Source organism: Diabrotica virgifera, chromosome 6 (genome assembly GCF_917563875.1).
Source record: "Diabrotica virgifera virgifera chromosome 6, PGI_DIABVI_V3a".
NCBI lineage: Eukaryota > Metazoa > Arthropoda > Insecta > Coleoptera > Chrysomelidae > Diabrotica > Diabrotica virgifera.
In genome coordinates, this window is record NC_065448.1 from 50,156,716 (window position 1) to 50,176,072 (window position 19,357).

The 19,357-nt window shown below is 33.2% G+C and overlaps 1 protein-coding gene across 1 annotated transcript in view; it reads left to right on the top strand.

The window, feature by feature from the left end:
• The window catches only part of LOC126886954 (transmembrane and ubiquitin-like domain-containing protein 1), a 113,665-nt gene that overhangs the window by 73,228 nt on the left and 21,080 nt on the right, over window positions 1-19,357 (top strand). The window contains exon 5 of the mRNA XM_050654142.1: window positions 14,613-14,924. Within this exon, the coding sequence (XP_050510099.1) occupies window positions 14,613-14,924 (312 nt within the window). The remainder of the gene's footprint in view (window positions 1-14,612; window positions 14,925-19,357) is intronic.

The window sequence follows — 19,357 nt, forward strand, 5'->3', positions numbered from 1 at the left end:
GTTATTAAAGACAAAAGATTTTATTTTTTTCGTAAAAAAATGCATGTTTTAAATCGGTTTTTCAAGTATAAATCAAAAACTATAAGCTTTTACAAAAAAGTTGTTATTACTGAAATTGAAGATAATAAAAAATTGAATACATTCCTCACATAAAGAACTAAACTAATGTTATCTTAAAGTGAGTTATTGGAAAATAAAAGAACCGTTTCGAATTTTTTAGGAAAAAGTGAAAAATAAAACATACGCCATTTCCACAAAAATTAAAATTTATAGTAATCGTTACAAGAACTTCTTTATATTAGCATAAGTAATGTTTTCGATAATTTTGACCGGCTTAGAATGCATATTTTAGAAAAAACGATATAATTTAAAAAAATCATAATTTTTGAAATTATTGTAATTCTCATATTCTTTTGATAATACTCCAAAAATACTCAATATACGTAAAAAATTATATATAAGCAAATTTTAGTTTTTTCTGTGCCAAAAATTTTACCTGTTTTACTATTTCTATAGGGTAAAAAATAACCGAGATACAAACGTTTAAATCTTAAATTTTGCTGTGGGAACCATGCAACCGGGGCCATTTAACCTTTTATTTTTAAAAAAGTAAGGGGTTTAAAAGATTAGGTTCATCGAGCTTAAATAGCACTTGGAATTAACTTTCAAACAGTTTTTAGATGAACCTGATATCGTAAACACGAACGGAGTTATTAAAAAAAAACAATAACATTTTTTGGAAAAATTTTTAAAAGATAAATTTTGAAAGAATTTTGGAGCATAAATTTTAACGCTATCAACATGTTCGGGGGCTCATTTGATTAAGTACTTTGACAAATGTTTAATAAGTTTATGTTATAAAATGCATCAATGTCCCGTTATTTCAGCTTGAATACTTAGAATTTTTTACTCGCCGAAAAAGATATACATTAAATTACCTATAACTCACTTTTAGTTAACATTAAAAGGTTTTTCTAGTAAGAGGTTTATTTCATTTTTTATTAGCTTCAATTTTGATAATAATAACTTTTTTGTAAAAACTTACACTTTTTGAGTTATTGATGAAAAATTGGTTAAAAACATGCATTTTTCTCAAGAAAAATTAAAATCTTTATATAACAAATTTTGCTTGAAATTTGTCCCTCTATCGAATTATGGGGTTATTTTTAATAAAATAATTTTCACCCCCCATTAGGGGTGGCATCCATCCCAGGGTAAAAACGCAAGTTGACACCATGTCACCTTTGTTCCTTGAGATATCCTCTAACCACTCACCAATTTTCATGCAAATCGATGGAGGTTCAACGAAATCGAAGGCAATAGCTCATATCCACCTTCAGTGACTCCACTATAAAAGCTGAAAGTTTCTCAGCGCATGTCCTCAACAAAGATAAAAACGATCAGCGAGTATGGACTTTAGATCGTGGTTACTTGTGGTAGGGGAGCAAAGTATGCTAAATGTGCAGTCACTCGAGCGCTTTGGGGACCTATTGGGTTGTGAAGAGTAGGTCCTAAAACCAAAAAAAGTTAAGTAAAGTTTTCCATTTTAGTGGGCGCTTGCCATTATTTAATTTAATTTTCCTTTTCCAACAAGCGTTTTTTCCGATTATAACGCCATCTATCCATAATTCGAAAAAATGTTTCGAATGAAAGTTACTTATTTTTACGTAATGAATCCAAATCTGCAATAAAAAATGAGGTCTCCTATTTAAGATTTTAAAGTAACCCCCCACCCCACATCCATGAGGGGTCGTGTTTGATGCCATTCGATAGATTTTTCAAAAATATTGAATAAGTGTATTTTACAGTTTTTCGATCTGATGTTCATTTCGCGAAATATCGCGGGATTCGTGTTTAAAATATTAAATTTACCCCCACCCCTCTCCGTGGCAAGTCGTGTTTGGTATCATTCGATAGATTTTTAAAAAATATTGGTCACATATTTTTTAGTTTTTCGATCTGTCGTTCATTTCGCGAAATATTCGCTTTTTTCTTGTGAAATTTTGGGACTCACCCATTTCCTTACGCCCGGCTCAAATCGTCAGATTTTTTAAATATACACTTGTTTGCATGTATGTACTTAACTTACCTTATCTTAATCTGACAATTTCAAGTTTTTTTTAAGGAGAGTTTTTTTTTCGGGCCTCCTTTAACGAACTCCCCTGTGTTAAGAGCCAATATATGGTAGAGGTACATTTGCAGGGTACCAGGTTTCTCCCCATATCCTAATCTGACGCGCTCGAGTAACTGCAAAAATCCCCGCTTGGGCTCCCCTACCATTGAGTAGGTAACAGGTAGCAAAGGTGTGTAAAATATTACATTACTTACCTTAAAGTATAAAAGCTGAATTTTATATAATATGTTATTACTTGGACTGCTATCAAAAGATGATATCTCAGTAGCCGGACAGTTTCAATGGGTTCTTCACCTTTCCGGACACATTGAAAGTCTACTGTAGATACGAGCGCAAGATAAATATGTACTCGAGTGTATACGAACGAGTATGATAGTGAGTTCCGTCTACGGCCATCATCAGTCGTATTATTTATACACTGCGGTGCAAAAAAATCGATCCAGTAAAAATTTGGTCATTTTTGATGTTTCGAATTTCCTAAACCTGTTGTCTGATTTAAGCGATTTTTACCACTTTATAGCCTTATTCATTGACAATATCGCTGTAATAATATTATTGCTATACAGTCAAAATGTCATTGTATACCGGATGTACGAATCAAACTGTGCTTTTTTCTCAAAGTTCGCATCACCCTGTGGATTATTCTATCATTTATAAAATACTGAAATTAAAACCCAACTATAGCCTCAGATTTTCTTAACATTTTGTCTTTCGATTCATTCGCTTCTGTTGGATAATAAAAAAGTTAGGTACCTTAACAACTGGCCATGTTCGTCATCAGTACAGGGTGTTTTCTAAATAAGTGCGACAAACTTTAAGGGGTAATTTTACATGAGAAAATAATGACAATTTGCTTTATAATCATATGTCCGCAAACGCTTCATTTCCGAGATACGGGATGTTCAATTTTTTTACAAACTGATGACTTATTTATTGCTTTAAAACCAGTTAAGATATGCAAATGAAATTTGGTGGGTTTTAAGACGTAGTTATCGCACATTTTTTGACATACAATTAAGAATTTAATATTCACCATTGGCGCGCAAACGGGTATTATGACCGATAATATTACCCGTACGCACGCCAATGGTGAATATACTATTTTTAATTGTATGTTAAAAAATGTGCCATAACTACGTCTTAAAACCCACCAAATTCCATTTGGTTTTAAAGCAATAAATAAATCGTCAGTTTGTAAAAAAAAATTGAACATCTCGTATCTCGGAAACGAAGAGTTTGTTGGACATATGATTATAAAGCAAATTGTCATTATTTTCTCATCTAAAATTATCCTTAAAGTTTGTCGCACTTATTTAGAAAACACCAGTTGTTAAAGTACCTAACTTTTTTATTATCCAACATAAGCGAATGAATCGAAAGACAAAATGTTAAGAAAACCTGAGGTTATAGTTGGGTTTTAATTTCAGTATTTTATAAATGATAAAATAATCCACAGGGTGATGCGAACTTTGAGAAAAAAGCACAGTTTGATTCGTACACCCGATATACAATGACAGTTTGACTGTATAGCAATAATATTATTACAGAGATATTGTCAATGAATAAGGCTTTAACGTGGTAAAAAATCGCTTAAATCGGACAGGTTTAGGAAATTCGAAACATCAAAAATGACCAAATTTATAGTGGATCGAGTTTTTTGCACCACAGTGTATTTATATATTATATATTATAATACAGGGTGTCCCAATAGTAGCGGGACCGTCGAATATTTCGCGAAATAAACATCCGATCGAAAAACTGAAAAATACGTTATCAATATTTTTCAAAAATCTCTTGAATGACACCAAACACGACACCCCCTTTCACACCCTGGAGGTGGGGTGGGGGTAACTTTAGAATTTTAACTAGGAACCCACATTTTTTATTGCAGATTTGAATACCTCATAAAAAAGTAAGTAACATTTATTCGATTTATTGACACATTTTTTGGATTTATTGATAGATGGCGCTAATAAATTATATTTTTCCAATTACAGCGCCATTTATCAACAATTCTAAAAAAATGTCTCGAATAAATATTCCTTATTTTTTCATGAGTAATCCAAATCTGCAATAAAAAACGGGAATTTATATTTAAAATTTTAAAGTTAACCTCACCCCACCTCCCGGGGGTGTAGGGTGCCATGTTTGGTATCATTCGATAGACTTTTGAAAACTATTGAACAAGTATTTTTCAGTTTTTCGATCGGATGTTCATTTCGCGAAAACTTCGACCGTCCCGCTACTTTTCGGACACGCTGTAGTAATAATATATAGGTAATATACAGGGTGAGTCACCACTAACGCAACGGAAGATTACAGCGAAATGGTAAAAGATTTGAAATATACAGGGTGTCCCAATAAATGGCGGAGTATCAAAGTTATATTTTTCTTATGGAACACCCTATATTTTATTGCATTTTTTAATTGTCCGCAAAAAATAAGGTATAGTTTCATAAGGCTTCCCTATACCTATGTACAGAGTGTTCTGAGTTATGGTGACTTTTCTTAAATTTGTAAAGTTTTAAAAGAAGGCTTGTTCTCAAGTTATTTAAGAAATTATAAAAAAAATACTTTTACATCTAAATATTTGGATATTGGTTGAATGTATTTCAAGATTAATTGTTACACATTTATTTACAGGGTGTTCAAAATTTACAGTTTTATTATTGGATTATTCAATGTGTCATATGATTCTTATTTTAAATGGAACACCATGTATATTAATAAATAATTATACTAAACAAATCTACCTCTTTCGAATGGTATATGGATGTCCTATACATAGGTATCAATAGTTTTTGCGTAATTTACAATTATTAAAATTCTTAATCTGTAAATCGATTTTAAAACAAAAGATGTAGTTCATTAATGGCATTGTATGACATTGTCATTTTATGACAGTACGGTCTGGTAATTATTTTATGATTAATGTATTCCATGATTGATTATTACACATTTATTTACAGGGTGCTCAAAATTTACAGTTTCATTATTGGATTATTTAATGTGTCATATGATGCTTATTTTAAATAAAACACAATATATGTTAATAAATTATTATACTAAACACAGGTTCCTCTTTCGAATGGTATAGGGATGTTAAATTATTACTTATTATATATTATGTTAAATTATTACGTAAACGGTAAATTGATTTTAAAAATAATATTTATACACTCTCGATTTTTAAACTGTACGAAATAAATGTTTGTTTACTGTATCATAATGAAATGAAAATTATGTCTATTTTCTAGACCATTATTATGAAAAGTAGGTAGATTGGTCTGTATACAATACATTAATAAAAATCAGGATCTGCTCCAAAGTCTAAAGTCCATAAACGATAAGTTAAATATTTATCATAATCCTGTTCGGTATATTATTGGTGTAGCTGAGTTTTATACGGATAATAGTGGTTTCTCTTAAGTATTCTAACAGTCGCTTGACTGATTTACCCGAAATTTTTTCTTTCTTTACTAGTATTTGGGTTTTCCCTAACAGAAAGCAGGACATCAAGTTCCTTGACGTGATCACAAATAACTGGTTTATTTTTATTTAACTTTCCGAAATTTCTCAAAGACGTCCTTTTTTGGGTGTCTTCTATCAGGATACCTACTTTTGAGCGTAAACTTTAGAAAGTAAGATACAATTTTGCAAACACTCCCCAATGCAAAGTACCATGTCTACTCTTTCGTAGATAACGTGGTTATTCATTTTTAAGAACAATTAAATTTGAATATCATACATGGATGTTTAAATTTTTGATAATTACCAGACCGGACTGTCACAAAATGACGATGTCATACAATGAGATACATCTTTTGTTTTAAAATCGATTTACAGATTAAGAATTTAAATAATTGTAAATTACGTAAAAACTATTTGACCTAGGTATAGGACATCCATATACCAATCAAAAGAGGTGACTTCATTTAATATAATTAATATACATGGTGTTCCATTTAAAATAAGCATCATATGACACATTTAATAATCATAATTAAATGTGTAATAATCGATTATGGAATACATTCAACCAATATCCAACTATTTAGATGTAAAAGTATTTTTTTTATAATTTCTTAAATAACTTGAGAATAAGCCTTCTTTTAAAACTTCACACTTTCAAAAGTCAACATAACTCAGAACACTCTGTACATAGGTATAGGGAAGCCTTATGAAACTATACCTTATTTTTTACGGACAATTAAAAAATGCAATAAAATACAGGGTGTTTCATAAGAAAAAATATAACTTTGATACGCCGCCATTTATTGGGTCACCGTGTATATTTCAATATAATTTTAAAATGTAGATTTTATCAACTTACAAACCACTAATTAAATTTTTTTTTAAATCTTTTACCATTTCGCTGTAATCTTCCGTCGCGTTAGTGGTGAGTCACCCTGTATAAATATAAATAATACGACTGATAGTGCGCAGTAAAAGATCGCAGTAGACGGAACTCACTATCTCACTCGTTCATATACACGTATTATTGTCTCGCGCTCGTACCTACAGTAGACTTTCAATGTGTCCGACAAGAAGGTGAAAAAACCATTGAAACTGTCCGGCTATTGAGATATTATCTTTTAATAGTAGTCCAAGTAACATATATAAAATTCAGCTTTTATACTTTAAGGTAAGTAATGCAATATTTTACACACCATTGCTTCCTGTTGCTTACCTGCCCAAGTAACCACGATCCGAAGCCCGCCTCGCTGATCGTTTTTACCTACAGTAGGAAAAATGAAAGAATACCCATGGACGAACATATAAAACACGCTGTATTTTCCTGTCACCGTGTCACACAAAAAATTGGCCAACGCAAGTACATGTAATAATTATTGTTACATGTACTTGCACTGGACAATTTTCTTTGTGACACGGTGACAGGAAAATACAGCGTGTTTTATATGTTCGTTCATGGGTATTCTTTCATTTTTCCGACTGTATGTTGGGGACATGCGCAGAGAAACTTTCAGCTTTTATTAAATATGGAATGCCTAGCGGTCACGGGCTCGTGAGCTATAATTAAATTTCAAGTAAAACTAATAAAATGATAACTTTAACCTGATATAACTTTGTGATCATGTTAGTTTTGCCTAAAAGCAGTTATTGCACCCATTGTGAACATAGAGCATTGAGATCTGCATGTATACTTAATTTCCTTTGCAGTCCGTTGCAAGTCATGAATTATTTCTTTTCCTTTTTGTTCGGTGCCGTTTTCCTTCTGTTTTCTTGATTATTACCAAGATTCATCTTCTCGAACATCACTTGTCACCTTCGTTATCTTTCATTATTCAGCCTTGTTCTTCTTTTTCCTCAGCTTTTCGCTTTTCAGGGGTCCCTGTTCCTTACTCTTCTTCGCCTCTTATTTTTCTCTATCATGCCATTTAATTCTTTCTAAGTCTTCTGCCATCTTGTCCTCCGTTTTCATTTACTTTTGTTTCCCTCAACTTCTAACACTTTATCCTTTGCCCCGCATAGTTCTCATTTCTACATCTAACGTGACCAAACCGTGTCAGTCCTTGTTCTTCAACCTTTATTGGGACTAAAGTCACCTCGACTCTTTCCCTAATTACATAGTTCCTGATTTTGTCTCTTCTTGTTTTACCTAATATTTCACCGTAACATTTTTATTTCAGCTACCTCCATCTTCTTTTCCTGAACCCTCTTTTCAGGCAACACAGTTAAACCAACCAGCCTGTATCTTGTGGAAAATTTGTCGAACTAGTCTCCCATTTTTTAGCCACTAAAAGCCTATTTAAAGGGGGGGCATGGTTTGACATATTTAAACTTTTTTATTATTTTAAATAAACGAGCATAACTTCAAGAATACTCTCTGAAAATTTCAGATTGATCGGAATAAAATTACTAGGATACTAGGATATAAATTACTAGGATAATATTCCTATTCGACTCGCTTTCGAGAAACGTTCAACAACTGTTCGCCATCTCGTTTGTAAATTATTCCACGATTCAAAAAACATAAAATATTCCGTTTTCCATCACTGTACGATTGGACAGACAAATAAGAAGATGAAGATTAAGTTGTCAAAACTTTAAACGCGTTTTTCTCAAAACTGTTTTTCAAAGGCGGTTGACATCGTAACTCAAAAACTACTTGACCGATTCACCTGAAATTTTTCATATCTTTTCTTTAGACATGTCGTGAGCTAACACTGTCGAGATATATTTGTTTTTATTGCTTATTTTTTGTTTAGAAATAATAAATATATTGATTTTCACTCTTTTGTTACAAGGAATTTCGTTTTTTTTATCTCCAAGTGATACCAAGAATTCAAAAATCGTTGAATTTAAAAAACTCAACAGCTTTACCTCGAGAAACTCGTAGGGCCGGTTGTTCGAACGCTAATCAACAATGATCACTATCAAATATTTAATTACTGTCACCAACTGTCAATGTCAACTTTGGGGTTTTATATAATAATTATGTTTTCAGCAACCCAATCAAAGTTGACATTGACAGTTGTGACAGTAATTAAATATTTGATAATGATCATTTTTGACTAGCGTTCGAACAACCGGCCCTTAGGCTAATAGAATCGTTTTGAATTTTTTGTTTCATATAATCCAGTGACAAGTTCTGATGTCCACCTTAAAATCCATTTTTTAAGCTGTCTCTAAAAATTTGCCACTGTTGGCTTATTTTTCAATATTTTTCCTTGAATTTTTTTTGATTAATCTGTGAATTATACTTGGTATGCATATTTAATTTAAAACTAAAATAATTGTACCATAGTTTCAAAAAAGAAATCACAAAAATGTTCTTGAAATGTTGATTTCAAACCATACCCCCCATTAACCCATTAATTCCCACCGTATTTTATGTAATACGCAAGACACTGTTACATATTTCGTCATCTAATTATCAGAAAAAAAGTAAACAATAGTTGTTGTCCTAATATACGGCACAGAGTAGATGTTAGAAGGTAACTGTTTATCGTATTATTAAAAATTTATTATCGTTTGGCGGTAAAGCGTGATTAGATTTGTGCTAAGCTTTCTTAGGTTACATTATAGTGCACCAGTTGCATGTCAAATGAGTTTGTATGACTTTTTCGACTTATTTTGAGAAAACTTTTGTAATACTCAACTAGTAAGGCTTCTAAATATCGAATAGTGATATAAATATTGTTGAAATTTATACCGGTGAGTATTTTGAAGATTATTGATTTTTGCGTATGATATAACGCTGGGCACTCGTGGTAACTAATCAACATTGTTTCGATTTTAGAAAAAAATGACGAAAAAGTATGATCCTAACAATTACAAGGATGTGTTGAATTGTTGAAAATGTAGTTTAATGTAGAATGTAATGTAGAAATGAGTTTAATAGATGACGATACTTTGGAACAGAAAATTTACCAGTGTAACGAAGTTCAACTCCCTTTGCATTGTCCAAACGGAAATCTAAATTAAAATTTTCGTTATTACCTCCAGTAGTGACTGGAAGTTGTTCAGTAGAAGAAGCGATGGAGCCGTATTATGGACATAATTTAACGCAGCGGTCTACTCGGGGAAAACCCATCCATTATGGATATAAATTCCGGTGTATTGCAACCAGTAAAGGTTACCTTGCACAATTGCATCCCTATACTGAAAGTGGAGATTAACTACAGGGTAACTCGTTAGGAAGTTTCGTCTCAGAAAAGCTGCGTAGGCTTTTTATTATACCACAGGAATCTGTTATCTACATAGGTATTTTTTAATTTTTTTACATCTTTACTTTTACTGACAAGTTTGAGGGATCAAGAGATTCAATGTACCGGCAAAATTAGATAAGACAGGATTGGAAGAACCCCACTCAAAGAGATAAAAAATTCGTGGAACTTTTCATGCTCTACACATACCGAAAAACAATAGCTCACTTTTATTCGCTGGAATGATAAGTAATAATGAAGTTACTATGGCAACTAATATTTCAATTTCAGAAATATGTATTTACTATAGGAAGCTGTAACCGATGAAATGGTCCAGAGACAGATGGTGGTTCCTCAACCAAACGTTGTGCAAATATATAACAAGAGAATGGGTGGTGTAGATTTATTCGATAAGTTAAAATATATTGGGCGACATTCCGATTTTGATTGAATGGGGCAATACTGAATATATGGCTTCTTTACCGCAAAATAACGCAATTTATTTCAGGGGCGGCCCGTCGGGGTAGGCAAGGTAGGCGCCGCCTACCCTCTTCAAATGTAGTACAATAATATAAATTATTAATATAAATTACTTGTTTCAAAATTGTAATTTATAAATTTTGACACAATATCTACAATAAAATAGCAGAAATTATCCAAATTATTTTTAAAAATATCCAAAAATTTTTCTCCGTAGTTATAATTATTGTACGCTCCTTGTAGTATCAGTAGTACTGTATAGATTCTATATTCTCCTTGGTCAGGCACTCGGGAACGTAGCCTGAAATAGAACGACGCCAACACCGAATTGACGTGCGATCTCTCTCTGTTTACGCGAGCAGGCCTGCTGCAGGTCTGCTCGTAGCGACCATATTCTACGATTTTGAACGGGCGGATAGGCACAGAGTCTTATAGCCGGACCTACAAAATTTTATCAGTTGCTTCTCTTGTGTCTTGTGAAACTGTTTTAAAATAATTGTTTTTTGATTTTGGCTGTTATTAGTAGGTTAAGTATTGAATAAAACTAGGTAGGACAATTTAAATTTGTTTATGAAAACTGAATAATGTGTTATTAGATTATATAGATAATTAAAAATTTAAATCGAGGTTAATTGTTAACTTATCAATTTATTCGAATAGTAAATTATTATTTGATACATAAATAAAATAAGTAATATTTGACGTTGTTGAAACGTAGGTGTGTTAGTTTTATTGGTGGAAAAACTTTAGTCATCGAATATGAATATTTTAAACGATGTAATATGCAGTTTGATCGAGACGCCTTTTTCAAGACGCCAAAATCAAGAAAGATTAGTAATTATTTCAATGGGCCGGCCTTTACAAAATTTAACAATTTTATCCACAGATAAGACAAAAGACAATCAACCATTTTCGAGATCGTTTAAAACAATATGGTATGAACATCATAAATGGCTAAGCGGAAGTTATTTTAAAAATTCACTTTTCTGTTGGCCTTGTCTGTTGCTCTCAAATTTGAAGCAAAATGTTTGGGTGAGTCAGGGATATTCAGATTTGAAAAATTTATCAGCTAGTGTAAAAAAACATGAATCTTCGAAAGAACATTTAAACAATTGCTTAGATTTAAAATGGTTAGAAAAAAATAAACAAACTACTGACAGTGCTTTCGCTGGACATATTTCTCTATCTAATAAGATATATAATGAAGAAGTTGAAAAAGATTGAAGAAGTTGAAGAAATTGATGTTTCAATTCTTTTAGCAAAACAAGAACTTACATTTCGCGGTCGTGATGAGAGCCATAATTCTTCAAACATGGGTAATTTTAAAGAAATTTTTAATTTAGTAGTTAAACGCGATCAGGAAATCCAGGATCATGTTAAAAAATAGAAGGGGTGTTCACGGGTTTGTCAAAAACAATACAAAATGATTTAATAGATTGTCTTGCCGATTACGTAAAAAATGAAATTTCAACAGAAATTAATGAAAGTCAATTTTTTTCTATACTAGCTGACGATACTACTGATATAACCGAAAAATCACAGTGTACTTTAACAATCCGTTTTGTTAACAAAGTTGGTCAGCTAACAGAAAGATATTTAGGGTTTTTTGATGTTAGCGATAATAGATCTGCAGACGCTCTATATAGTTTAATTTCAAACGTGCTTGAGCCATATGATTACAAAAATAAATTAATTGCTCAATTTTACGATGGTGCAAGTGTAATGGCTGGCTCTTTAAACGGATTACAATCAAAAATTAAAGTAGATGCTCCAAAAGCAATTTTTACACATTGTTGCGCTCATAGATTACATTTAGTATTGCAAGACGGCTCAAAATGTATTACAAACTGTAGGATATTTTTTGTCGCCTACCCGAAGTATATGTGTAGCCTACCCGCATACTGAGGTCATGAGCCGCCACTGATTTATTTATTAGAATTTTCCCAGAGAATTGTGGAGGCCCTGCTGACAACTTCAGATCATATATTCCAAATTCCAACGCTACGTGGTGAACGTCAAAACTCCTCAAAACATGTTGGTGGGGAAATTCGCTTGGATAATATGGGTCATTTGGTGGATAAAATTGAAAAACAACGAAGGTGCGGCAAATGTGGCAAGTGTACCAAATATCGGTGCATTAAATGTAATGTAGGACTTCATCCCGAGCAATGTTTCGTTAAATATCACAAGTTGTAAAAACTTTAAAATAAATTAATGCCTTATGATATTTTGTTTCCTTCGTTGCCCAGCGTATGATATATCATACGTCAAAAAAAGACAGTTACAAAGAAAAAAAAGTAAATTTTACACATTGCTATTAAAAACAACCTCTCTTTATTTCATTCTGAAGTTTTGTTTTCATTTTGATAAAATTTTAATTTTGGGCATTAATAGGTTAAAGCCTACATTTAGCAACTTTATAAATTACTCCTACCATTTTTGCTTCCTCCTTTCTTTGTCCTTAGAATGCCTTTTACCAGATGTTTTTCCTACTCTCTCACTCGTACTACAACGTTGCTGTTACCTTCCCAACAGTCATTAACCATATCTTTTTCCTCAAGCTCTTTCAACACTTTACTCTTAGAAACCCTTGCCAAATCCTTATCCCTTAACTTCCATCTATCGACTTATCTTATCAGATTATCAGTAGTATGTGTTGACTAGCTACGCACTCACCCTTTATCACTTTACAGTTGGTAACCTTTTTTAGCTGACTTCTTCTACACACCACAAAGTCTATCTGACTTTCCCTTCCCCAGCTACTATAGACAAACCACAGACAAATCCCAAGCCACTGCAAAGTCAATCACACTATGTCCTTCAATATTTCTCATTCCCATCACAAAACTTCCACGAACTTTTCCTATTCCCGCTCTTTCTCTACTAATATTTCTATCTAAATCACCTTCAATAAAACACTTTTCGTCTTCAGGAGTCTCGAGCATCTCGCAATCATGGTCACTCCAAAATTCCTCCTTTTTCTGTTCTTGACATCCTACCTGTGTGGCGTAGGCACAAATGATGTTCACGTTGGTGTTGCCTGCATTCAGATGGACGCTCATTATCCTATTATTTCTGGTTACCCTTACAAGATGTTCCTTCCACTGTTTCAAAATAATACCTACTCCATTTCTACAATGATCGTTCGAACTACTAAATATATTAACTCGCATCCATCTCCAAGATCTCTCGACTTATTACCTTTGCAAAGTAAACCAATCCTTCTCCGCACGAAATTGACGAGCTCTCTTTCTTTGCCTGTTAGACTTCCGACATTTAGCGTTGCAATTCTTAGGACTAGCTTCTTTAGCCCCTTCCGTCCTCTAAGGGGTATTTTCTTTGTCTTCTTCTTCTTATACTTGTTGTACATCTTGTACAGGATTTATATTAGCATAAAAAAATAAGAGTAATCCATATTGATTTAATTAATTAATCGTCTTAAACAAACATTGTCTACATGCATTGTTTACATTACATAAATAGGTGACATTGATGTTGCAATGTAGGCCACTCGTTTTGAAAACTCCAAAGTCAGCGATTCTAATATTATTAGTAATTCACGGTCACATTCGGGTGTCGTCAATCATAACAAAACAATTACGATTTATTTATAGATACGGAGAAAGTAAAGAAGGGATTGATTCATTATTCAGACATGGACGGGGTTAGATCATAGACTTTGTCCACCAACTAGTTACTGGCGTATCTAGTGTTCCAAATAAATATATGTCTGGTAAATAGTGTTTTCAACTTAATCAACCCCATCATCGGGGGTAACAACCCCCAGTATCAAGATAATCTGTCGATCTCTTAATTCCAACGTTGAAGTATTTCTTGAGAGGTAGACTGCCAGTTATGTCTACATCTTTTTGGTGGTCTCCCCGGTGGACGCTTACCAGCTGGTGTTCCTGCTAGCGTAATTCTTGGTAGTCTGTGCTCCTCCATTCTTTTTACATGGCTGAACCATTCTCTTCATCTTTGCCTACCCCATCTTACTACATCTTGCACGCCACATTGTTCCCTGATGATGTTGTTTCGTATTCTCTTCTTGTCTTCCCTGCAATTGCTCTTAGTGTCTTCATTTCGGTTGTTCGTGGCATGTTTTTGGTTTTATTGGTGTCTTCTCTTGATTCAATACATAACTCACTGGTCATAACAGGTCTGATGCAAGTTTTATAAATTCTAACTTTGCTGTCCATTCTCATACATGGGTTATTCCAGACCACATCTCTCAAACATCCGAACATGACTGCGGCATTGTTTATTTGTTTAAAATTACAAGGTATTTTCTTTGTGATTTTCTAAATTAATAAAATTATGAATTTTAGGAGAAATTTCGTGCCAGAATTATCCTCCAACAAATTGATACGGTTGATATTCAACGGGCAGGTCCTTCAACCAGACACGCAAACCCTGAAAAATTGTGGACTGTTTGACAATTGTGTCGTCCACTGTTTGATACACCAGAAGAGGTCTCAACCGAATCGGTCTAGTGGTACCGAAAGCAGAAGGGAAGGTTATTCTTTCCCAAACACAAATGGTTCGGCCAACAATAACAATAATCAAAATAGGGATTGGGACTTAGGGAATTTCCTGTTTGGCTTTATTAGTATTATACTCTTAGCGGCTTGGTATTTTAGGTAAGTTTAATTATTAATAGATTTTCGGACAAATTAATGCACTTTAACTTTAGTTCTGCTTGATTGGAAGAGTTAAAACTTCTGCTTCTGCTAGTACTTTTTTAGATAGATAGTTCTTTTATGTAGTTTCCTTCAATCCATATTATTTTTGTGCCCCTCAGTTTATTACTTATAGAATATTTCAGGAATTTATTACTATTTATCGTTAATATGGAAATAAAATCAGGGGTTCCTGAATATTACATTAAAATGCCCCTCTAAAGATGTTGCCACACACGGTATATTCGCTATAAAAATTGTGGGCTGTGAAACGGCAATAGTAGACAAGGCAAAAACGGCGGGTTCGTTGGAAGAAATATTCCCATGAGATTTTTTTGCATAATCACCCCAGAAGTGGTCCAATTTTTTTTAACATTTTTTTTTAATCAGATTGCAAAAATCGATATTTTCGGCCCGTACAATTTTTTTTTTGATTCTTCGTACCATTCTGGACAGAAAAGGTCTCTCGTAATTTTTCTCTAAAGTTAATCGTGTTCGAGATATAAGCAATTTAAAATTTGAAAAACGCGAAAATGGGCATTTTTAAGACTTAATAACTCGGTTAAAGATTATTATTATGAAAGTCAGAAAGTGACTAAATCAAATTTAAAGCCCTCCCCCTTCATGATCCTAAAGAAATTTGTGTCATTAGTTTATTACTAAGCTGTTATTTTTATTTATTAATAATGAGCGGTAAGGTCGTATTGACGCGGCTGTAAATGTGAGTGCGAGTGTGATGCGCCATTGGACTGCCTGAATGGCATCTTTTTAGCACTCATCATGGACGGCCGCCTAATACGTGCATGGCGCTCATTATTTTTACTTAAAAAATAACAGCTTAGTAATCAAATAATGACAAAAATTTCTTCAGGATCTTGTAGGGGGGGGGGAGGGGCTGTAAACTTTGATTTAGTCACGATTTTCATAGTAACTTTTAACCGAGAAGTTTTAACCTTAAAAATCGCCATTTTTCGTTTTTTCCAATTTTAAAATGCTTTTACCTCGAAAACTATTAACTTTAGAGAAAAATTATAAGAGACCCTTTTTATCCAGTATAGACCAAAAAACGTAAAAAAAGTTTGTCCGGGCCAAAGTATTTATTTTTGCAATTAGATTAAAAAAAATTGTGAAAAAAATTTGGACCGCTTTTCGCGTGGGTGACCTTGAATCTTATTCTGGAATATCTCACGAATGTGAATATGCAAAAAAATCTCATGGGAGTATTTTCTCCAAAGAACCCGCCGTTTTCGCCTTGTCTGTAGAGGGGTCGACAAATAACAGATGACTATCGTTAATATGTATCCCTATTGAAATAAAAAATCGACTTGTTTTTCCCCATTTTCACAAAACCTAATGAATATTGCCAAATATCATGGTACACTGTTTTCAGTGGTCCACTCTATATAAATATCTACAGTATTGATGACATTTAGACCCTATTCTAAATAATATATTATGTGTTGATGACCTATTTATATTTTAGCTTAAATTATAAAAATATAAATGTTCTAAATGAGTTAGAGTGCTTTAAGTTTGTCAGGAATACTATTAGAAATGATTTAAAAAGTTTGTCTGAAAATAAAAAATAAGTAAATAAATTGGCAAAATAACTTTCCTTAGCACTCATATAAAGTTAACCTTTCTATCGACTTTTCCCCGTCGAAATTTCTGTACCAAATATTCTTTAGGTACTACGTAACCAATCACGTCGTAGCTATTAGACAATTAGTATGTCATCCCCGAAACAACTAAGACACAGCCTTTTACCTGACTGCCTTGCCTCACATGTCTCAGTGATTATATGTAAATCGACTGGTTTCTTGATTGAACCAAATAAATAATACAAAAGCACAATTCCTTACACTCTCTGCACATGAGGGTTCCCGTTTCCATAAATATTCCCGTTTTCAGCTTCGTCCTGCCAGCTCTTAACCTATAGTAACTTTATAGAGGGAGAGGCAGCGCTGAAAAATCTCTTTGAATTTACTTTAATTTTTCATAGTTGATTACTGTGATTGTGTAGAGAAACATACTACGGTCGGTCAAGCGAAACGTAGAACAGGGGTTACTGAGAGGGTATCAAAGTTGCTTTCCTACGAAGGTAATTAAATCCATTTACTAAGGCTGAAAATCAGTACACACATTCTAAATTTAATATAAATAAAAGTTATTATAGTCGGTCAGCTGTATGACGGGACAGAGCCGGTCGGTCGGCCCCAATGAATGTACAGGATTATTCACTATATTTTGACCCCCTTGTAAACTGCTTTATTTACAGAATTAGAAAAAAATGTAAAATACAAAAGTTATTCGATTTTTTAATCATGATTTTTTGACATATATATCATACTAGTGACGTCATCCATCTGGGAGTGATGACGTAATCGACTATTTTTTTTAATGAGAATAGGTGTCGTGTGCTAGCTCATTTAAAAGGTTATTCAATTCTCTATACAGTACTATAAACATTAAGATCATTATTTATACAGGGTGTCCAAAAAAATTTTTTTTTGAAATATTAATTACACAATTAATTTAATTTAAAAAAAATTTTTGGACACCCTGTATAATTAATCGTGTTAATGTTTATATTAGAAGAATGAATAAAGAAAAGGAAGTCATATTTACGATCAAAAAACGAAAACTGCAATACTTGGGACACATTACAAGAGGCGAAAGATATGAACTGCTTCGAATAATTATGCAGGGGAAGATAGCAGGAAAAAGGTCCATAGGAAGAAGACGAAACTCCTGGCTAAAGAATCTACGGGAATGGTATAGCTGTAGCAACAACGAATTGTTTCGGTCAGCAGTTTCGAAAATACGTATAGCCCTGATGATCGCCAACCTTCGGAACGAAGATGGCACTTGAAGAAGAAGAAGAATGTTTATATTACTGAATAGAGAATTGAATAACCTTTCAAATGAGCTAGCACTCGACCCCTATTACCATTTAAAAAAATAGTCGAGACGTTATCACGCCCAAATGGATGACGTCACTAGTACGATATATGTCAAAAAATCATAATTTAAAAATCGAATAACTTTTGTATTTTACATTTTTTTCTAATTCTGTAAATAAAGCAGAGCACAAGGGGGTCAAAATATAGTGAATAACCCTTGTACATTCACTGGGGCCGACCGACCGGCTCTGTCCCGTCATACAACTGACCGACTATAATAACTTTTATATTTAATTTAGAATGTGTGTACTGATTTTCAGCCTTAGTAAATGGATTTAATTACCTTCGTAGGAAAGCAACTTTGATACCCTCTCAGTAACCCCTGTTCTACGTTTCGCTTGACCGACCGCAGTATGTTTCTCTACACAATCACAGTAATTAACTGTGAAAAATCTAGCTTTAGTAAATTCAAAGAGATTTTTCAGCGCTGCCTCTTGGACTATTAGGTCTACCTCTATTAACGTTAGACATTTGGTTTTTGGTATTTCGTTTCTTATCTTTTCTGTCAATGTTCTGCTTCATTCTTTCGTACCACTTTGTATTGCCGAAATTTTCCATGTGACCCTACCTCACATTTTTTAGACCTGTCATTTTACTCCCCTGTACCTGCACTTTCTGTTCTGTTAGATGTAGATAGAGGGGATCAGGAAAAATGCGAGTGAAGTAATAAGAAATAGTGGCGCAAAATCGACAGGTATGGAAAGTAATGCTTAGTAAACGCGCAAAGACTCGAGGGTTGTAACGACATTCGCGATAATGATTTTCCATCAAGATCCATAATTCGCAGTAATAAAACGTAACCAGCGTTATCACTGAGGTGTATAATATTACCTTATTTACTTACATACTTTAGTTTTCTTAGACACACCTTTTGATATAAAACTCTTGATAATTTCTCGAATTCCCTTCATACTTCTGTAATTTTTATTAATTTAGCTTTGTATGTCCATATTACTCTGTTTTTTGCAGAGTTTGCTATCAAAAGATATTGTTCACTATTTGTTTCGGCTCTTCTGTATCTTACTCAATTTATTCCACATACCTATTAATATATTCGTGTGTGTTCGCGGACACAGTCAGGGACTAATCCACGACAAGTGGAGCATGCGCACTTTAAAATAACATAATAATACCGTTGATAGATAAATATACAAGGTATATTTACTGTTAATTAATATTATTAATTAGTTATTAATTATTAATATACTGGTATATTTATCAATAAACGATAATACATTAAATAAATATAATATGGAATTAAAGTGCGCATGCGTTGTCGTGGACTAAAAGTCACCGACAGGGTCCGTGAACGAACATATCGTCGGCCTCATATGAAAAGTGCCTAAGTCCCAAAATAAGCAAAAATGAGATTTTTGCGCCATCTAATTAATATGTATGGTACGCATGCATAGCAACACAAAAAAGTTTTAA